At 41.1% G+C, this 23630-nt stretch overlaps 1 protein-coding gene across 1 annotated transcript; it reads left to right on the top strand.

Moving 5' to 3' along the window:
- The first annotated feature begins 703 nt into the window (after positions 1-703).
- On the top strand, positions 704-17536 carry ap1m1 (adaptor related protein complex 1 subunit mu 1). Its single transcript, XM_089008054.1, has 12 exons — positions 704-884; positions 1861-2017; positions 2821-2888; positions 2961-3091; positions 3167-3314; positions 3437-3563; positions 3715-3857; positions 7527-7598; positions 7824-7982; positions 8136-8261; positions 16424-16499; positions 17015-17536. The coding sequence occupies exons 1-12, from the start codon at positions 843-845 to the stop codon at positions 17035-17037; spliced, it is 1272 nt and encodes a 423-aa protein (XP_088864180.1). The 5' UTR covers positions 704-842; the 3' UTR covers positions 17038-17536.
- The last annotated feature ends 6094 nt before the right edge of the window (positions 17537-23630 follow it).

Raw genomic sequence — 23630 nt, forward strand, 5'->3', positions numbered from 1 at the left:
GAAAGTATGTATAGGGGTCAGGCTTTCCAATATAAAAACAGACGTGATCTTCTTTTTTTAAGAAAGTGCAATCATTTTGTCTTCTTTTTAGAAACTGAACAATGCACAGAGAACCACTAGAAGCAAATTCTCTAACACCGGTAAATGAATTATTGACCTCCCCCAAAAATGTTAACATGATATACAAGAGTTTAAATGTTCTGTTTTGAGGACAACGCACCATCACAGGCTGGTTTTATTCAATGACTGAAAAACACTTGCACACTAGCTCAAACTACAGTAAATTGTTCGATAAAGATTATTGATTTTAGAATTTAACGCGTGTAACGCGAACCAATGTCAATGACGTTGAAAATATGACTGACAATGACTTAGAATACATGATTACATTGAATGTAATCATTTACATTCAAAGGATTGGGTCATTAGGCTATAGTTGTCGTAGTGATACAAGGTACATAAATGGTGTCTAGATTCATGGACCTATATTACTAAAATAAATATTTTCCTTTCGGCTTTTCCCGTCAAGGGGTCCCTATATTACTAAATAAATAAACAAACAAACAAATACTATGTGCACTTCGACGGTTCTTGCCACATCGGTCCTCTTACCCCATGCTGCACTACAACCTCCGAAGCAACAGGGAGCGCTGTCAGCCGCGACAAAAAAAAAAAAAAAAAAAAAAAAAGCGGAAGCCTTGCTTACCTTTATTGTTTTTTTTCCCCTTTCAGTATTATGAATGAACGCCCAAAATATTTTTTTCTCTCGGAATAAGTTATCATCTCGCAAAGGCGACTCTGAGTGAACGAGGTGATCGGCGTGGGGAAAAAAAAATTCCAAGATGTCTGCAAGCGCCGTCTATGTCTTGGATTTGAAAGGAAAGGTAAAGCGAGAGCTGTCTAACGGGGTTCCAGCCGGCTAGCGTTAGCCTAATCGGCTAACCAGCGAGCCGCCATGCTAGCGCATTCCGCGCTGACAGCTTAATTCGAGGTGGATAACGGTGTGCCATTAGTCATGTCGTGCGGGATAAAAAAATAAAGCCGGTCAATGTAAAGTATTATCGATGCGTTTGGGTGTGAAATATGTCGTGTCAAACGTTAGTCGATCTGCTGTAAACACTCAAAAACACTTCCAAGAAGCTGACAGCTGTTTCTTCTCCCGTGCAGTTAACCAGGATGCTAGCAATACACAAACCCACATAGTATTATTATTATTATTGATCATGATTGTTTGAGGTATTGTTTTCAACTGAAATCCACTTAATTGCAAAAAGAATACTGTATTTTACACCCGCCCCCACCACAACAAACTGTTTCAATGTGGCAAACATTGATTCTCCTCAACTTGTGTGTTCAAGTGTAACATTAGTGGTATTACTACTAATACTTTTGTTAGTATTTTTTTTATCGATTGCAACTGTCAGGCATTTATATCGAAAATAAATCAAATTTGCTTATAGTAAAACCACTTGACAAAACTTGATTCAAAAACAAGATTTCCTCTTATTTCCTGTATATAATTTTGGTTACAGCTTCAGCTGTTGTTAAAGCGCCATATAAATCAATATGCATTGTATTGTATGAAGGTATACATTTTAAATCACCAGTAATTGTTTTACACTATTAATACCTTGGATAAACCTTCACAGAAATAAAGGAAAAGACGTATTTTCCTTAGTTTTGCCCTTTGGCTAAAATGTCTCTGTCATAACACATATGTAAACACGATCCTCAATAAATGAGCCTTTTAAGTACTGTATTTACATTTTTTTCACCCCCTCTCTGGTTCAAGATATCTCCTACTTCAACTGGAAATGTGGAAGTTTTCTAGCTTCATGAACTGTGCAATGTTCCCACCAGGTACTGGTGTGCCGGAACTACCGCGGCGATGTGGATATGTCTGAAATCGAACATTTCATGAGCCTCCTGATGGACAAGGAGGAGGAGGGGACGCTGTCTCCTATCCTGGCTCATGGTGGCGTACGCTTCATGTGGATCAAACATAATAATCTGTACTGTATCCTTCCACATCACTGAATCACACAGTAAAGGTTCACAGTACTTCCATGAGGCCTTTTGAACCTTGCTTCAGACATACATTGAACATACAAGTCACAATTTGGCATTTGCGAGTTTGAATATTTAACATATATGGGGGGGCGCTACATAAATTAATTCGTAAAAAGTCATCTACAGTATTTGCTATTTTTGTGCTTGGGCAAAAGCGATAAAAGTTGTATGTTGGCACCACCTGGTGGTATCTTAAAAATGTGATTTTCTTTTCTTTTTTTATGACAGCACCTCACGCACTGTGAAAATGAAATTTAATGTTCGTTTCAGTTATTCCCCCTGATGCCACTACTACTACTACTACTACTACTAATAATAACTCTGTAGGACACTTTACAGTCACATGATAATAACAAACATGTTTTTCTGCTGGTGAGCAGTGGCAGCAATAGCCCGTGTAGTTTACTTAGGGAATCTGTCCCTTGTTATTAAATGACAACCGCAACTTGCATAATAAAATTAAATAATGATTTGAGTAATACATACCTGTGGTCAAAAAATGTGTGCATGCAATTTAGATGTCATTTGATTAATACTAGTGTCTCGTATCTCCAGTTATTATACAACCACCGCTTTGTACAATAGAAATGAATAGAAGAGCGAGGAACAATGCGGAACCAAAGTTTGAAAACAATCACACACGCAATTGTTCCTTTGCGAATTATACACGCTAAGCTATTGTGCCATAGCAATAAATAGAATAATTGCACTATTGTTCTAATTAAAATCTCTTAACCTTCAATGCCTCAGTGGTAGCCACATCAAAGAAAAACGCCAGCGTTTCCTTGGTTTTCTCCTTTTTGTACAAAATTGTCCAGGTAAGGATGATATTTTGTCAGGTGACATTTGTTGGTGTACCGATTTTAAAAGCAACATTTAAATACCTCAAGGTGTTTTCGGAGTATTTCAAAGAACTGGAGGAAGAAAGCATCCGGGATAACTTTGTGATTATTTACGAGCTGATGGACGAGTTGATGGATTTTGGCTATCCGCAGACCACCGACAGCAAGATTCTGCAAGAGTGAGAAATGTTATTTTACGACGCTGTATTACAAAAGCAGACCCCTTTGACTTGAGTGTTTTTGTTCCCTGCCAGGTATATAACTCAGGAGGGACACAAACTGGACACTGGTGCGCCACGCCCACCCGCCACTGTCACCAATGCTGTTTCGTGGCGTTCGGAGGGCATCAAGTACAGGAAAAACGAAGTCTTCCTGGATGTCATTGAGTCCGTCAACCTTCTGGTAGGAACTGATTGTTGTGTGTCTGTGCGAAACGCTCTGTCACCCTGCACCATCGCACCCTTGGGCCAAGATGGCTTTTTTTTAATAAGGACTAGCTTCTCCGTGCCACCTTCATTCCTCAGGTCAGCGCCAACGGCAACGTCCTTCGCAGTGAAATCGTCGGCTCAATTAAGATGCGCGTTTTCTTGTCCGGCATGCCCGAGCTGCGTCTGGGCCTCAACGACAAAGTTCTGTTTGAAAACACCGGACGTGAGTTGCCACGATAACTCTCTTATTGCACCATATTACGGCCATCTTGATTCGGATAAAACTTCATCGTTCACATTTGACTTGATAACGTTGAGTTATTTTCCCATTTTTTCTGTAAAATCCGCTCTTCCCGCGGCTTCCTTGCTTTCAGGCGGCAAGAGTAAATCTGTAGAGTTGGAGGATGTCAAATTTCACCAGTGCGTCCGACTATCTCGCTTTGAGAACGACCGCACCATCTCTTTCATCCCGCCCGACGGCGAGTTCGAGCTCATGTCGTACCGCCTAAACACTCACGTGAGTATGATGGGATTATTTTTGCATGTGCTACTTTTTAGTTTTATTTCTTCGCACCCCCCTTTTTCAGATACGTAAATAAATACAGGTAACATCCGAGTTACGAGTGGTGCGAGTTAGGACTACCCGTACTTACGACCATGATCGCCAGACCCTTTGTTTTTTAATTCTACGCCTGGCACCGCAACACGCAAGCAATCGGCAACACGTACTACAATTTTGGCCAGCCAGCATGTCACACACTTGCACAGCAATGCGTGACTGCACTCAATACAGTAGTTACACAGTGCAGATAACGTCTTGGTAACATCTCCTGTAGTACACTGCTTTTTTTCCTTTGACGCCCGCCTGAGTCCGACCGTGTGTGTTGGGCGACCTCTTCTGGCCATTAGCAAGGAGAGCAGGGTAAAGTACATTTATAATTGTATGAACTGCACATTAAACAGTCTTGTATCTATTACAGGTACAATTATACAGTAATAAAAATCGATAATACGAAATACAATGGTAAATGACACTAAAAGTTATAAAATGTATAAATAAACTAAACAGTTTGGTATATAGTATTCAATAGAAAATATTGCTTAAAAACAACAGATTGACACCGTATACTATCCTGTCGTGTAAACGTCACGTCGACCATATTGAATGGATTTCGACTTACAACCGTTTGACTTACGATCGTTTTGTCGGAACGGAACCCGGTCGTAACCGGTCGGATGTTACCTGTACGATACAATACATATTGATTTATATAACGCTTTGTTACAGCTGAAGCTGTATACAGAAAAGAAAGCAGTCACAAAGATAGCAGAAATAAAGTTAAATGTTCACTTTTTTCCTCTTTTCAATTACAGTAAAGTCTCGTTATATCGATATACAAGGGAGTCTGAAAAAATATCGATATAACCGGGACTATCGATATATCCGACCCTGTTTGCATGTAATTTTCTCCGTGCGTGCATAGAAATAGTATCGATATATCCGATATCGATATAATGAGACTTTACTGTATCTCGAAAGTCCAATTTGTTCTAATATTGCTTTTTTTGGGTCATCTGCATGGTTGGGATAAATAATCAAAATCAAAACAATGTGTATCAGATCGATGAGAAGGTTTCTTCAGCCGTCATCTGTACAAAAGTGAAGGTTTCGGACGTTTCGCCTCCTATCCAAGAGGCTTCGTCAGCGAACTAAAGTCTGACTGGTCGTATCGGCCCCATTTATATATCCCTAATGTCCAGACCTGGTGGCGCCGGACACAGCTATGATAGGTCCCTACTCTCAGGTTGGGGGGGGGGCGTGGGACCCCCCCCCTGTGGCCCCACTGATTGTTCCTACATTCCTGACTAACGATTGGCCTATTACACCCACTCCCCCCGGTATCACCTCATCAGCATAACGACCCTCATCAGCATTGCGAAAGTTGCCTAACCTGTTTTGCCTGAGCAGGCTATTGTATGAACGATCCAAATTGAACCTCACACCACCAGACCGGTTTAATGAAGGATTTTGTTGTTTTATAAGAATCGCCTCTTTCACCCCCCTTTCAAACCATCTATGTTCTTTCGCTAAGATTTTAACCTCATTGTCGTCAAATGAGTGGTTGCGAGCTTTTAGGTGCAAATGTACTGCCGATTGAGGCCCACTAGTATTATCCCTGCGATGTTGATAAAGTCTTTTTTTGAGAATTTGTTGAGTCTCCCCAATGTACTGCTCTTTACAATTTTCATTCTTACAATGTATGGAATAAACTACATTACTTTGTTTTTCATTTGGTAGCCTATCTTTTGGATGCACTAATTTTTGCCTTAACGTGTTTATCGGTTTGAAATAAGTAGGAATTTTATGTTGCCAAAGGACTCTTTGTAATTTTTCAGAAACTCCTGCAATGTACGGTACTGCTACTCCTCTCCTTTTAGAATCTTGAGAATTATTGGTTTCGTTCGCTATTCTTTCTTTCTGACATTTGTTGAATGACCACTGAGGGTACCCACAGTTAGTGAGTGCTCTCCTGATATGTTTTGCCTCCTTTTCTCTACCTTCAGTGCTAGTTGGTATTAGTTTAGCCCTATGCTGGAGGGTTCTGATAACTCCTAGTTTATGTTGTAAAGGGTGGTTAGAGTCAAAAAGTAAGTATTGGTCAGTGTGCGTAGCCTTCCTAAAGACTTCTGTTTTTAGCGCTCTGTCCTCTTTTATAATTACTTTACAATCCAAGAAGGCTAGTTGGTTCTCTTGAATGTCCTCACGAGTAAATTTAATGTTGAAGTCTACAGAGTTGAGATGATCTGTGAAGGATTGAATTTCTTGTTTCTTAATTATGACAAAAGTATCGTCCACATATCTAAACCAGTGTCTAGGTTTTGTCCCTGGGAAGGATGTGAGGGCCTGTTTCTCCATCTCTTCCATGTAAAGATTAGCCACTATGGGTGAAACTGGTGAGCCCATAGCACAACCATGGATTTGTTTATAAAATTTTTCCCGAAATTGAAAATACGTAGTATTAAGGCAGATTTCTAATAATTGGCAGATGTGATCCGGTTTCAGTTTGGTTCTTTCATGCAGGGAAACATCCGCCAGCAGCCTCGTCCTCACCACTGAGACTGCTGCTGGGGTTGGGACAGATGTAAAGAGAGAAGTCACATCGTATGATGCCAAAGTTTCCTCAGGTTCCAATATGAGGTCTTTGATCCTCTCTGCTGATGAGGGTCGTTATGCTGATGAGGTGATACCGGGGGGAGTGGGTGTAATAGGCCAATCGTTAGTCAGGAATGTAGGAACAATCAGTGGGGCCACAGGGGGGGGGTCCCACGCCCCCCCCCAACCTGAGAGTAGGGACCTATCATAGCTGTGTCCGGCGCCACCAGGTCTGGACATTAGGGATATATAAATGGGGCCGATACGACCAGTCAGACTTTAGTTCGCTGACGAAGCCTCTTGGATAGGAGGCGAAACGTCCGAAACCTTCACTTTTGTACAGATGACGGCTGAAGAAACCTTCTCATCGATGGACCACTCCTGTACGACTGAGAGCTTACACAGACGAATGTGTATCAGAGTCATGAAAAAAATCTGGCCAACTGTAATTTAAAGAAAATGACTTAAATGTGTCCCTGATGCTCTCCCCACCAAATAATAAATAAATAAATAAATAAATAAATAAATAAATGTTCACTCGGAGGGGAAAATGTGTTCTTGTCCTCTGACTGTAAAGCAGAATCAGAAGGCCTTTAGTAGTCCCACAATGGCGAAATTTGCAATCCACAGCCGCAATTTGAAAGGGGGGTAATGATAAAACTAAGTATTCTAAGCTTAGATATAAAATGTATTATTATTAATAGAAATGTCAGAGGACTGAAATGTATAACTGTGCAAAAATGTTTCATAAAAAACTGTATGCAGTTCTTGTGTTCTTGAGAGTTTTGAAAGGCGCTTATAAATAAAATGTATTATTATTATAAATTCTGAAGTTGGAGGACACTGATTCGCTTTGGCGACCCCTGAACTGAAAAGCCGAAAGGAAAAGAAGATAATAAATAAATAATCCCGCTATTGTATCGTCTACCGCCCACTAGGTGGAGACTGTGTAGCAAGAAAACGTCTGTTGAATGCAATCCACTCAATTTGCATGCAAATGATCTGCTATGTGTGCTCTTGATTATGTCTCAGGTAAAACCGCTGATCTGGATTGAATCAGTCATCGAGAAGCACTCTCACAGTCGCATTGAGTATATGATTAAGGTAAATTCTGATGTCTGATTACCGTGGATTTACTCTGATCGTTAATTGTTGTTTAACAATGAAATGGTTTAATTAATAGGTCTGTCTCATCTTTGAAGTGCCACCGCAGTCATTATCATTCACCGTCGTCATCGTCATGTGCGTGACAAGGAAAATTTGAAACAATAAACTGGTTTCTCATCTTGTTCACCCACTCGTGGTGCCCCCCCTCCCCCACCTACCTAGGCCAAAAGCCAGTTCAAACGGCGTTCCACCGCCAACAACGTGGAGATCCACATTCCAGTGCCAACAGACGCCGACTCTCCCAAATTCAAGACCACGGTCGGCAGCGTCAAGTGGGTTCCTGAGAACAGCGAGATCGTCTGGTCCATTAAGTCCTTTCCTGTGAGTGACTCACAAGACGTAGTGTATAGAGCGATGCAAATTACCTTTGAATGTCTGTCGCTTGCTTGTTTGTCTTGCGATGAGTCATTGTTGGGCCCGAACCAACCTGCTTTGAATTCACGCCCGCTTGCGTTGTTGGTGTCCTCGTGACAGGGCGGCAAGGAGTATCTGATGCGGGCTCACTTCGGCCTCCCAAGCGTGGAAGCAGAAGATAAGGAAGGGAAACCCCCAATCAGCGTCAAGTTTGAGATCCCTTATTTCACCACTTCGGGCATCCAGGTACGCATCCCTGCAAATGTTGAATACAGATAATTTTGAAAGGAGCTTAGAAATTAAATGTGTTATTATTTTTATGGGCTGAAGTAAAAAAACACATGAAAAGTTACATGGATACCACTTTATACTTTTTCATTAGTTTAACTCATTCACTGCCAGGTGATGTGCAAAAATGTGTCCACTCCAGTGCCTGGGTTTTTGTCATTTTCTCTCAAATTGCAGGACCCACAAAATATCGAGTTTTAGGACTATAGAAATGTCAATTCAACATAAGAAACATTAGACTCTCTTCTTTCATCAAAAAAAGAGTTAATTCCTAAACTACATGCGTCTGGAGTTATCTGACCTTGACATGGGGGCGGGTGTGTAAAATACAATATAATATATATTGGATTGGATTGACCTCTTGACCAGCGGAGAAATTTACGTTTCACAGCAGCCAAGTGATGAAAAGAATGAAAGAAGTAGAAAAACACAATACAGGAGCTGCTGGAAAGGCAGCCACTGTCGTGGCGCCATCTTGAAGTCAAAAGAACAAAAAAAAACCTAAATAACAAATAATATGACAACACAAAGTCAGAGAGTCATTCATTCTTAAGCACTTTCTGTACCCTCTTTGTGACACAAAGCTTTGTTACATGAAGATTTTTTGTAGACGAAAGAGGAGAGGATCAGAGCGTCCTTTCCACTAGTGGATCAGGGACGTCATGGTGGAATGTTGAATATTGATTTATATTGCGCTTTAACAACAGCTGAAGCTCGAACTAAGCGCTAACATGGATAAAAGGCAAATGCTGCCCCCTCGTGGGAGGGAACAACATTGCCAGAGGTCTGACCAGTGCTTTATCGGCACCCCCGCAAGAAATAACCAAAACCTGAACAAATTCGGGAATGGCGCTCCACGTCACGCTTTTTAAATTCTGGTGACTTCCAGCTTGAGTGAGCAGCTCATCAGTCATTTGAGGTCACCGCACTTGAGTCCATTGCACAAAAAAGACACATATTCTTCCCTCCTCTCCTCGTGGAATTCGGACAATTCAAACACAAGGCACAGAACGGCCACAAAAAGGAATGGAGCTGTCTGACTGGCATTTGTGCTTGTCAAGGGGAAAAAAAGGACAGAAAGAAAAGAGCCTCGCGCAAAGACAAATTTCCCATCGAAACAACGTTGCAGATGAGCTTCCGTGTCTACCAACTGTTGGCAGCGACAACCCACGCCGACTGCGTAATGACAGCCATCCCGTGATTACACGCGATGAAGGAACGCAACATGACATTTTCCCAGGTCATGACAGGATGTGTTGCGAATGACACTTGGCAAAGAATTCCAAAACTTGTTTGTGCACTGCTCAGGTCGCCATAATTGCACATATGCGTTTCACATCAAAGTTAACATGAAAAATGTACATACATGTTTGTTTTTTTTTTCCGGCACTGATGTGGCAGAAGTCTTAGGTTTTTCTCATATTGGTCAAAATTATTTCATCATATGACACACAGTAAGCTGTCCGTAAAAAGGAAAGAAAACATGGACTGCAAAATCTTTCGGGTTTGAAACGTTGATGGCTGGGACCTGAATTGCTCTCTTGAACAACTTGAGTTTATTTTAAGGAAAACCAACACCATTTTTTTGTTTCCTAACTGACATCAGAAAAACATTTTATAGCAGGGGTGGGCAAACTTTTTGACTCGTGGGCCACAATGTGTTCTAAAATTTGACAGAGTGGCCAGGCCAGGAGCATTTGGAGGGAGTGTTTGGACCGGATATACTAAAGCATTAAAATGTAGTGTGTGCAAACCTCATAGCACAGTAAGAACACTACAACCCAATTTATTAACTGTCTTTCAAATGTGAAAAATAGCCCTTATCAGTTAATAAATTTGTCTCAAGGAATGTGCAAGATTTGGCATTTACATACTATTTCGCAGATACTGAGAGGAAGAAATGGAAATACATTTAAATAACATACGCACTGTGATTTATCAAGATTGCGTCTGGTTTTAATAAGTTTCAATCAAAGGTGCAAAGTTAAAGAAATCAACATTTATTGAAAAATGGAATCACTTTCAACATTCAAAACATATTACACATCAAAATACTCAAGCTCAATAATATCTACTTATGTTAAACTCCGCAAAATCATGGATGGATTGTCCTGAGCACGCGCTCTACAAACTCGTCACGGACGCCCTCGCCTTCACGCGCAAACAGTACACGTGTATCGTTGCTAAGCACACAGACATTTGGCTACCTGCAGTTGAAATTTGCATACTCGGCACGGCAGCCAATCAGAAGCCTGTTTCTCTCTTCCGGACTTTCCCAAGCGTTATAAATTCGTGCATTTGCATATCATTTTTCAAAATAGATGCACAGAACCTCAGCCCAGAAGAAAGATTCAAAAGAAGCTAACAAAATTTGTGACGCTACAAAACGTAAATTTACATTAAACCGTGACTGTAAAGAGTACTTGAGAGTTGTGAAAGGCGCTTAGTGGCTTGTAGCAGGCAACGCAAACATTGCATTGTGCACAATGACGACAAACGATAACTGGAGCAAAATCTATAGCCACGGATATTTACGGTAAATTAAGCAAGGTAGCATTTGTGGTAGGTACAGCCTTCATTTAAAATGTAAACTTTATACTTTGCGACAATCTTTTTTTTTTGCGATTACTCATCTTATTGTGTTTCAAGTTGTGAAAAGTGGGGCAGGTAGCTTTTCAGAGTTATCTGCCCTCTTGTCCGCTAATTTTTTGTCATGACTTTCAGACACTGTTTTTACTATAATTTGGACACAATAATGGAATCATATCTTGACAGGCATTATAATTCTATATTTATATATTACATATTATATTTTCTTGACCCATTATAACATGATGCACCTTATAGTCCGGAAAATACGGTATCATGTCAGGTTCTGAAATTTAGGTTACGGGCTTCGCATATGACATCATTGTCAGGCCTTGATTAAGTGGCCCGCATGCTTGCTTACACAGAGGCACCAACGTGCGAAATGCCACTTGCGTGTGACTGCCTGCATGGGACCGTGTGACTTGATTTCAACTTCTCGGTATTTATCGCGCTATGTTGCGGCTTCCCACCCGCGCTGCCGTCCGAATCGTGCTTCTAAGCATATATTAGAAGGCAGTTGCATACGGCGTCTCGTGCTTTTCGCGCCACTCGCTCCATGTAAATATCTGAGCATGGGAAAGTTCTTCTTAACGGCACCACTAAGTGCATACGGGGCAACGCAAGTGAAGTCCACAATGTATTTAAGCGCTTGTATAAGTGCCACACTTGCGGCTGCTGGCACTTGACGCCAGCTAAGGTGACAAACAGGAAGGCGGATCTTTAAGTGAGAAGCCGCAAAATTACAGCAACAAAGTCACAGAGTTGAACCCAGCTATGTGAATTTGATGATTTCAAACAGACAAAAGATGAATAGAAAATTCTCTGGGTCATCTTAGTCCAGGGGTGTTCAAAAGTTTTGCACAGGGGCCCAGATTTGGTGTGTTAAAATGTAGAAGGGGGGGGGGGGGTAGATGTTCTTTATATATAACAGCAATTCATAATTTTATGTGGGCCATTCTGTGTTTCACATTTGTTTTTTTTGTTTATATATTTCAGCTGTCTTAAGCATGTTTTGGTTCATTTGAAACATGCATATCAAAATTGAATTCACATTGAAAATTGAAATTGAATATTCACTTAACTTGACTTTTTTTTAACACTAACTTTTTGATAACAGATGAACAGAAGTGCCGTATTTCCCGGTGCGTAAGGCACACCCAAAAGCCGTGATTTTCTTCAAAATATGATCCTGCGTCTTATACGCAGGTGCGCCTTACATGTGAAGTCATATTGAGTCACAACAGGTCTCGCAACTCCTCTCACCAGCCACGACTCCATTTCCCCAAGTAGTGCAAAACCCCAGCCTCGGTTGTAGCGCCTTATAATGTGGTATCCCTTATATTTGGAAAACGTATTTATATATTATATTTGGAAAACTTTTCATTCATTGAAGGTGCACTTTGTAGTCCGGTGCGCCTTATATATGGAAAAAAGTTTGAAAATACACCATTCATTGGGGGTGCGCCTCATACTCTGGTGCACCTTATACACAGGAAGATACCGTAATTGTTCTTTTGTTAATGGTTGCCATTTTAGAAAATAAAAAAGAAATAGAAAATCGCCATTTTAGAAAATTGGGCGGGGGCTCATTCAGCCAATTACTTATTATCCTCAGCCCAGCTATCTAGCTACCTATTTGCTATCTATTAGCTATCTTGCTGGCTATCTAGCTGGCTATATATTAGCTATCTAGCTGGCTATTAACAATCTATCTGGCCAGCTATCTAGCTATTAGCTATATATTAGCTAGCTTTCTATCTATTTGAATTACTTCGAAGTTGGGTGTGGGCTGCCGCTGCTCACCCACAGCAAAACGTCTTCTGTGACTGTAAAGTGACCTTGAGAGTTTTGAAAGGCGCTAAAAAAATGAAATGTATTATTATTATTATTAAATACGAATTTGCTGTTCTTACTTGAGCCTTTAGATGGCAGCACTTAGCGTACGCAAGTAACAATGCTACTGCCCAATGTATTCTACACGCAGGCCAGACGCTACTGATTTTATAACGGAGGCGGCAGGCCAGATGAAAATTGACCACAGACTGCATTTGGCCCCTGGGCCGGATTTTGGACACGTCTGTCTTAGTTCCACTTGTTCTTCAAGGCAAATTCCGGGTCGATGTGGGATCCACATAGTCAGCTAAAAAAGGCCTTCAAAAAGCCACCGAAATGCCATTCAAGATCATGACTTTTGTTTTCTTTGCCATCTGGAAAGACCAGTGAGACAAAAAGAAGCCATTTTCTTCAAGGCATCTGTAGTCCAAAGCGCCAGTGGTATTTCGGTGGCTTTTTTCATGGCGTTTTTGCTGACTGCGTGGACACCCTCGCGCCGTGCCAGCCCGATGCCTCGTGAATCGAGAAGCCGCGGCGTTCCGCGACCTCGCCGTTATGACGGAAAACCAGACGGCAGGGGATCGATGCCAATCCGACAACAAATTCCTCACTTTCCCCTGCTCTCGTAGGGAAGTCAGGGTGACAGACGCATGGCGGTTTATCCCCTCCCCCCCAAAATAAAAAAGGTCACGTCAGCCCTACGGTGGTCAATTGCGTGCACGGGGGTCCTAATGGGTGAACAGCGCACACGTGTGGTCACATGACTACTGTTTACACGTTCACCGGCAATCATTTCTCACTGCAAAGTTGTGATTGTGACAACGCGCTCCCACTGTGTCATCCAAATGCAATCGTGCTTAGGCGGAAGATTATTTTTAGGCCTCCTTCTCGAAAACCCAACCGCTTGTCCATCTTGATTGTCGGTTAGCGGCTTGTGAAAGTCGCACATGGGGAGGTTGTGCTGATGCATTAAAAAAAGAAGAAAAAAAAAGAAAAACACAAGTCACATAAAAAAAGCGCTTTCTCTTGAACGACTGTTCTGTTGTCGCCGCTTCCCCCCTGTCGTGAGTCACGTTGCCGCTTCCTCAATCGTTCATATCGCAAGATTCCCCCCACGAAGATGAACTCTTCAGCCTCCCGAGGGCTCGGAAAGTCTGCGGTTTGGATGCGCGTTGAGCCTGCAAAACCATACACACTTCGAGAACCGTTCTTTATCCTTTGCGCTTAATTTGCTAAAAATACCTTTTAATCGCTCAAGCCACCAAACGGTCAGTTCCGGAAGGGTTTTTAGAGCCGTTAACCATGATCTGGCTAGGGTTTTTAATGAGGTGTTTGGGATTTGGATGGCTTCGTTAGCAACGCATCAAGTAGGTGCGAGACCGCATTCAGGATTATTTGTCCAGTTTTTACTTTGGAACTCTCCGATCACTTCACAAGTCCAAAATTTGATGAAGAGTAGAGACATCCCCTCACCTGAACCCCTAAAACCGCTGTACATCCATAAAGTGTCTTTGTACTGTATTTTCCGGTGTATAAGGCACACCGGAGTATAAGGTGCACCCCCAATGAATGGTGTATTTTCAAACTTTTTCCATATATAATGCGCACTGGACTATAAGGCCCACATTCAATGAATTTAAAACACTCAAAATATAATATATAAATATATACAAGTGTTCTGAATATAAGGCAAACCACATTATAAGGCGCTACAGTAGAGGTTGGGGTTATGCACGACTTCTACAGGGGGAAATGGAGTCGGTGGCTGCTGACAGTAGTTGCAAGACCTGTTGAGGCTCAATATTACTTCACATACAAAGCACAGGTTCACCTTTTGAAGAAAATGAAAGCTTTTGGGTGCGCCTTATACACTGGAAGATATGGTAATGTGATGAAACCAATTATTACAAAAAGAGTGGTTGTTGTTTATTTTTACTTTTGTTTTTTAACCCGATAATCACCACCCCTGCTCTCAATGAATTTCTTGGGCTGTACGAGAAATAACGGATGCACTAACTCATTCACTGCCATCTCCGGATTTCTTCGGGAATTGAAAAGCATGACGTGGACATTCTCGAATTTGTTCGAGTTATGTTCATTCTTGCGGGGGGAGGTTGCATTTCAAGCTTCGGTCAGACCTCTGGCAATGTTTTTGCCTCCCACAAGGTGGCAGTATTTGCCTTTTGTATAGCCGCCCCCATTTCAAGCTCAGATAACTCCAGACCCATAAAACTTAGGAATTAACTCTTCTTTTTTTCCGATGAAAGAAGAGCATCTAAGGTTTCTTACGCTGCATTGAATGTTTGTTATCGTAAAACTCAATACAGTAATACCTGGGCTTACTAACTTCATTGGTTCCCAGACAGAGTGTGTAAGCCGAAAAGTGTGTATCCCAAAAATTAATTTCCCATATGAAACCATTAAAATGAGAATAATCCGTTCCCAGGTCCCCATAAAACATAATTTCTGACTTTCTAATTTTCTAAGTCTTAAAACGACACAAAATATACCTTATTTTATGTATAATAAACGTGCTATACTATTATGATTAAAGAAATAAACTGTATAATAAAGTAGTTTTATTTACCTTTGTGATGGTCGTTGATGGCTTGATGGAATGGATAGCTTTTTGCCAAAAGTGTCTCAAGCTGGGTTGTACATCTTGGAAGTTGTGATATTGCAACAGTAACAGATGCAAGCACACACACTAGAAACATCATTAATAGCTGGTTCCCTCGCTTGTCTTTTCATTTCAAATTGAACTGATGGCTAGTGCGGGTTATTTGTGGAGCCTGATTGATGGGATTTTAACCTTGCAGTCTACACTCTGCCTTTGAACTATCAAAGTTGAAATCCATTTTCTCACTCTCTCTGTCATCTGCCTGTCTTTTTAATGTTTAACCCCCCACCCCCTCACTGCTGCGTTCTTGACCAATCACGTGGCTTTAACCGACGACTGGGGGCGGGGAATAGAGGACCAAAACAAGTCGGCTGCCATTTTCTTGTTAGGAGAACGGGCTGGTTCGCGAACGACACATCACTCATTGTGGCAGCTCCGTGTGTATCCCGAAAAATAGTTCGTATTCCAAGGTAAATTTTTCATAAATTTAACGTTCGTAAACCGAAAAGTTTGTAAGCCAAGGGGTTCGTAAACCGAGGTATCACTGTATTCTGTGGTTCCTGGAATTTGAGTGAAAATGTCAAAAACCTTGGCACTGGAGTGGACACATTTGCACATCGGCTGGCAGTGAATGAGTTAATTGACATCTTTCCTATTTAATCCTGTAGTTTCGACAAGTCTGCCGATCGAATTTCGTTTGGACATGTCTGCCTTAGTCCCTCTTATTTCTTATTCATAACAAAAAAAACTAAAGTTAGGTGACTATTCAATTGAAATGTTCAATGTCAATTCAATTTTGATATGCATGTTTCAAATGAACCAAAACAAATGTTTAGGATAGGTGAAATTAAAATGAAAAAAGTGAAACAGACAATGGCTCACTAAAAAATATTTAAATTAATTGCTGTTATGTCAAGAACGTCCGCCAAGGTTGACCCCTCCCCCCACATATTTAACACACTGATTTTTAACACGCCAAATCTGGCCCTCCTTTGCAAAAAGTTTGGACACCCCTGAACTAGTCGAACCAGGCCAGTTATCAAGACTGTCATGTGGGTGACTTTGCATTTGTCGGCAGGTGCGTTACCTGAAAATCATTGAGAAGAGCGGCTACCAGGCTCTGCCTTGGGTGCGCTACATCACCCAGAATGGAGGTGAATATACACCCGCTGCACACACACGCACGCACGCACGCACACACACACACACACACACACACACACACACACACACACACACACACACACACACACACACACACACACACACACACACACACACACACACACACACACACACACACACACACACACACACACACACACACACACACACACACACACACACACACACACACACACGCATTAGGCAAGAATTAGGCAACGGCTTGAAATGTTGTGGGAACTGATGTACTTCTATAAAAATCAGAAAAGCGACGGCATGAGGCAACATCTTGTGAAAACTGTGAAAGTGATTCCTCCTTCTCGTATTATAATGCGGAAGAGGTTGAGCATGTTCACTAATGACCACACATCCACATCTCATTTCCTTGGCAGTCCCGTCCATCCTCCCGGGGGTTGAAACGCTACCGCCATTTAATTTCTTAACAATTGCTCCTCTTTTATTTATTCATCTATTAGATTAAGTCATGTCCCATTTCCTCCCGCAGATTACCAGCTCCGCACGCAGTAAGGCAACGCCTCAGCCAGGGCGGGAAGATGGCTAATAAGCCATCGTCGGACGATTTCATTCAAGAGATCACAGAGCAGCGATTTATTTGCGATCATTTTTTCCAAGCAGTGCAAATATGAAATGCGGAGTTTGTACATCCAAGAAAAGGATCCCGGTTTTTTTCCCGATACGCGGCCAAGTAAAGCGGGAATCATGTTTACATGCGTTGTCATCAGAAGGTCACAAACGTCACACGCCTCTTTTGTTGATTTTTTTTTTCTGAATATGTCTGCTACATATCGATGAGGTCAGTGTTATTATCACAAGATAGTTACAAGCGAGCCGATCAGTATGTCTGTTTGTGTTACGGTGCCAATCAGCTCTGATCCATTTTGTCAGTTTTCAAACGGCCAATCAAAGCGTGCACGTTGCGGTCGAATGGTTGATTCCTTGTCTGTAGCTTTTTCCTTCTGTAACCACATACTGTAAAATCATTAAATGTATATTGAGATAGAGAGAACACCTGCAGACTCTCCGTCATTGGGTGGGGGAGGGACACACCTCTAAAAATTTGGCTACTTTTTCTTAATTGCAGGTGTGACTGAAATTCTGATTTTGGGCTTTTTTTTTTTTAATCGAGTGACCCGTTTTTGATGTCACTGTTTACGATCTACACATGCCCTAATATTAACATCCTTCAAGAACATATGCTAAACTAGCATGAAATATTATTGAACTCTTTTAAAGGACAACCGACAATCACTTTTTTGTTTCCTAACTGACATCAGAAAAACGTTTTATAGCATCTAAAATACCCAAAACACGCAGTATATTTTTAGTCAAATGCAAAACACCAATAAAAATGACTTAAAGTGTCCAAAAACTACTTCAAATTAAACCTGAAAGTGGCCAGTTTCAGAAGGTCCCGCCCCCTTGTTCGTGGTGTCACCCCAAGATGTCTTGCCTTGCTCGAGAATCAAAACAATGGCTTCAGATTTGGAAAAGATGCTTTCTTGTTACTCATCCAGTTATCAATATGATTCAAATAGTTCTGAAGAGGAAAGCAAACATGTTTGCAATCGATTAAAGAATTTATTCCGGTCATTTTGAGGCATCTGGAGAGAAATGTAGTGACAAACTCTTTAGTACTCACAGTACCCAAAAAAAGGCAGAAAAGGGCGACAAAGCTCCGTGTAAATTGTCTCCTGGGACGTTTTGTAAGCGAACATCAAATACACTGTAGAAGTCTTGGCGCAACACACAATGATTCACCATCACGTTATTTATGTGTTTTCCTTCTAATTTCGCCATCAACACGAAGTTTTCAGACCAAACAAAGTACCGCAAAATGCCTTGAGGAGATGCAAGGTATGTCCTTTCTCAGTGAGGGGTGTTCCTTCAGTGACGTAGGGTGAGGCCTCGTCACCAACTCAAAAACAAGACTTCCGGAATATTCAGCGCAAGTCTTTAAATGTAAAATATAGTTATATGCGGTGGAATCTTTGTAAAATAAGCTCAGTAGAAGTCATTTGAAGCGATTTTACAACTTATGGACACAACTTGTCCGGAGACGTCGGTTGTCCTTTAATGGGTGGAGTGTAAGGAGATGAGTAAAATGCACATTCAGCTTGATACAAAAAGCACTCATTAGCATGGGTTAGGCGTTTTATTCTGAATGAGATTAAAATTACGTTTGGCCAACCCAATTCCAATGAGGGTAGGGTGTGTTCAACTTAAATAAAAGCGGAAGGATATGATTTGTAAATTCAATCTAGATATTTAATGTTCAAGCTGATCGACATTTTTGACAGAGAGGCATTAACTTTGAACGGTAGGGCTGCAACATTTTTCAAAAACGCTGGACCAGTCGGCAAAAAAATATCTTTAAAAGTTGCAATACTCTTCAAACAATTTTTGGAATATCCAGCCGGTGAATAACCTAATTGGGAACAGGAAGCCAGACTACACCCTGAACTCATTTAAACTGGGTTGGTCAATGTGGATCGTTCACAATTACCATTCAAAATTAAATTTGTTCAAATGCAAATACAGGGATACCTCGGCTCACGAATGCTTCAGCGCACAAACGTTTCGCCTCACGGACATTAAATTCGCAAGCATATAGTCTTGGCTAACAAACTAGTTTTCGGCGGATGAACCAAACCACACAGCGCCACGGTGACTGGCGGACTAGTTTTCGGCCGATGAACACCAAACCACACGGTCGAACAGCGCCACGGTGGCTGGCGGACTAATTTTCCACACCCCCTTTCTTTGAGTGCAGACGTGGTTTGTTATCGAGTGGAGTACTTTTGCTATTATGGGACCGAAAAAGACCCCACCACAGGACAGTGTTAAGCCGAAGAGGACACAAAAGAAAATTACGGTCGAGCAGAAGAAGGAGATCATCGAAAAACACGAACGAGGTGTGCGTTTGTTTGACTTAGCGTCCCAGTACCAGTATGCTAAATCGACCATTGCTACGTGTGGCTAAGGGTGTTTCTGTGTTGTCTGAGCAACGGTCTCAGGCAATAGAAGAGGTTGAAAAACTTCTGTTGATTTGGATTAATGAAAAGCAGCTAGCAGGGGACAGTGCGAGTGTGGGTAGTATCGCCGAGAAAGCACCGCAACTTCACTCGGATATCATCAAGAGGCAACTACATCAACGACCATCACAAAGGTAAATAAAACGACTTGATGATATTTCTTTAATTACAATACAATAGCACATTTATTATACATAAAATAAGGTCTATTTTGTGTAGTTTTAAGGCTTATTTAGTAGAAAATTATATTTTATGGGGACCTGGAACTGGATTATTCTTATTTTTAATGGTTTCTTTTGGGAAATAAATGTTCAGCAGATGAACTTTTCTCCTGACACAACCTATCTGGGAACCAATTAAATTCGTGAGATGATGTATCACTGTATAATTGTGACCTCACACTTTGACACGTGGTCAAAGCGTTATCTTCACAGTTCAAGTGTAACCCGGTTCGATTCCCTTAATGGAGCACCGTTCCAAACCCCGCTACCCAAACCTGTGATATCATCATCTACTCAGCGCCAGTTTATGCTGGAAAAAGGATGTGAGTCAAATTGTGGCGAACGGTGGAAGGATGCTCCCGGCACGCTGGACTTTAGAACCACAGAACAGCGGTCCAGTGAGATCACTGACATAAAAATAGGGATGTTTTGGGGAGGGGTGGGGGGGCGCTTGAGTCATCATATACAGGTGACCAAGATCCACGTCAACAACATTCTTGTCTTGTACTTACTATTTTGTCATGTCTTAATGATTGAACCGAGGGGCCATTTCACAGAACACAGTAGCATTCGCATCCTTGCAAAGCGTCAGCAATAACATCCTCCAAAAGCTACCGTGTCAGAACGCTTGTCCATCCTCTTTGTTTCACATACAAAGCATTTTTATCATATACTTTATCAGGGGCTTACATCTAACTCCATAGGGTTTATTTTTCGAATGAGAAATGGTCAAACACTAGCATGACAACAGTTTTGGATACTAATCTAGAACAAGATAGAAACCAGATTACATAAACTACAAAAGGCAGATTTATATGGATTTTAAATCTTGGGCATGCCTCAAAGTACTATTTTGAATTGGAAATGCTAATATGCTAACATGAACATGGTATGATAAACATAGCACAACATCACAACTAGTCAAGAAACCACTGAGGCAGTTGAGGATTGTACTAGCAACGTGAGAAGCGGTGCCATCTAAATAAAAATTAACAATAACAATAATAATATAATAAAAAATGGGGCTAAGATTGAATGACTGTCTGTGTCTTTGTGTTGTCATATTAATTGTTTTATTAAATTATTAAAAGTTTTTTTTTTGTTCTTTTCACTTCAAGATGGCGCAGCGAGACTCACTGCCTTTACAGCAGCTCCTGTATTTTGTTTTTCTACTTCTTTCTTTCCTTTCCTCTTCCTTTCATCACTTTGCTGCTATGAAATGTAAATTTCTCCACTGCGAGACAAATAAAGGCTTATCCAATCCAAACATCTGTAGTCTGGTCCCGTTTCAAATAAGAAATGATAAAATGCTAGCATGCTAACATTGTTATGGCAACATAACATCTTGCCAAATAAACTGGGAGGTGAATTAAAAAAAACAGATCGATAAGAACTTTAGATTTTGACCTTTAGGTGAGTCATATTTTGAAATGACATTATTACATATATAAATTACATATAAATATATTACATATATAAATTACATAATGCCAAACGCATGATGACATTGACACAATTCTCATCAAAGTGCTATGAAGTTCATCTTGTCTCCTTAAAGGACAACCGACGTCTCCGGACAAGTTGTGTCCATAATTTGTAAAATGGCTTCAAATGACTTCTACTGAGCGTATTTCACAAAGATTCCCTCCGCATATAGCTGTATTTTACGTTTTAAGACTCGCTATGAATATTCAGGAAGTCTTGTTTTTGAGTTGGTGACGAGTCCGTACGTGACGTCACTAAAGGACCGCCCTTGGCCGTAAAAAAGACGCTTTGTAGCGGTCTTTCCATCACGTCAAAGTATTTTGCTGTACTTGTGTTGTCTGGGGACCTCGTGTTGCACCCAAAAGCTGCCAGAAGGCCAGAAGAGGGCATCCGAGCGCCATATAAGGAATTTATCAGCCTGTGGAAACGGAGGTGGCCACAGGAGGTCGCCATTTTGTGCCTCTTTTTTTGGGTGAGAGATTTTCCCCCAATGTTGCCTCAAAATGGCACAAATACATTCTTTAATCGATTGCAAACATGTATGCTTTCCTCTTCAGAACTATTTGAATCATATTCATAACTGGATGTGTAACAAGAAAGCATATTCTCCGAATCTGAAGCCATTGTTTTGATTCACAAGCAATGCAAGACGACTTGGCGTGACGTCACGAACTGGGGGCGGGGCTTTCGGAAAATGCCCAATTCACAGCTCAATTTTTTTTCAGAGTTTGGACACTTTAAGTCATTTTTATTGGTGTTTTGCATTTGACTAAAAATATCATACTGCATGTTTTGGGTATTTTAGATGCTATAAAACGTTTTTCTGATGTCAGTTAGGAAACAAAAAAGTGATTGTCGGTTGTCCTTTAAAAGAGTTCAATAATATTTCATGCTAGTTTAGCATATGTTCTTGAAGGATGTTAATATTAGGGCATGTGTAGATTGTAAACAGTGACATCAAAAACGGGTCACTCGATTAAAAAAAAGCCCAAAATCAATGCATGTTTTGGGTATTTTAGATGCTATAAAACGTTTTTCTGGTCTGAGTTAAAAAACAAAAAAGTGACATTGGTTGTCCTTTAAGCTTAAACTAGGTGAAAGGTTTCTTTTTTTTACCTTGGGAAAGAGGAAAACAATTCTCGTCTTGTTTGCCCTAAACACGACAATGGACTTGAAATGAAACCATAATTGTGCTATGAACTTAAAACTTTAAGCTTTAGGGTATTTACATTCAAATCAGGTGAACAGCGTTTCACTCACATCTCTTGACAGTGTTAACGTGTTGATGTTTTTCACAAGTATTTCATTGAAATGTGTATCTCATCCCATCAATTTAATGAGATAATAGGCAGTGGGAAAAAAGTAAATAAAAAAATGACAGTGCAGCTGTGATGACTTGCCTAGAGGTGCTGCAGAAAGTACAATGTGCACACACGACACATGACACCCTTTAGCTACACTACATATTGCCTTAAATTGGTTCTTTAAAATATATATGGCAGCTGGGAGAAATAAACGGCATGCATGACACTGCTTCACTACGCCATCATGACGTTACAGCAATTTCTGGTCCTCTTTAGTGATGACATCACATCCAAAAGTATCAAAGGAAAGCGAAAACCTTCTCACGCGCTTACAGTAAAAATATATTTTGCATTTGTCAAAATGACTTGAGAGTGACTCATAGTTTCTAGCAAAAGCACCTGTCATCCCTGAGAGCTTGTTTGGTTGTCGTGGCGACGGCACAAATCATTTAATGGCAAACAGTTGTTAAAAACAAAAAGTTGCTCAATACTTAATGAGGCAACAGGTAACCGCTGTCGGCCAGGTGTGTCATGATAACAAAAGGAAGTCCGTGTCCCCTGCCCCCATTGTTGCTTGGCAACAGAGGGAAACCCTCAACGGCGACTCAACGTTACATCGTGGGTATGCAGGCAACCCTTCCCCCAATTAATGGCAACGGCATAGCGGCTTAAGATGAGTCATCTGGAGACGGTTGACAGGTGAAAGTTTGCCACCGACTTCCTTCCCACGGAGAAAAAGTGGTTGCGGGGCCACGCACTGAGTGTGTGGTCCTTGGCCCGCACCGGAGGGAACTTTCCAGCAGACTTTACAACAATATTGCTTTAAAGCGCGCATATAGCTGACTGTTCAGTTTAGCTGACCTTGACGCACGCACACATACACACATGAACTCTGCACCACTGGTGCTAACAGTCAAACATATAGCAAAACCGCAACCTAAGGACCCCCCCAAAAACAAAAACAAAACAAAGGCAGATTAACAATGATTTTGCGACTTCTCCTGTGGTCAAGTACTATTTTTGATAAAATGCTAACATTGTAAAAGCTAACATTCCCC

The sequence above is a fragment of the Hippocampus bargibanti genome, linkage group LG11 (assembly GCF_051943395.1).
Source record: "Hippocampus bargibanti isolate YZ-2025 linkage group LG11, ASM5194339v1, whole genome shotgun sequence".
Lineage (NCBI taxonomy): Eukaryota > Metazoa > Chordata > Actinopteri > Syngnathiformes > Syngnathidae > Hippocampus > Hippocampus bargibanti.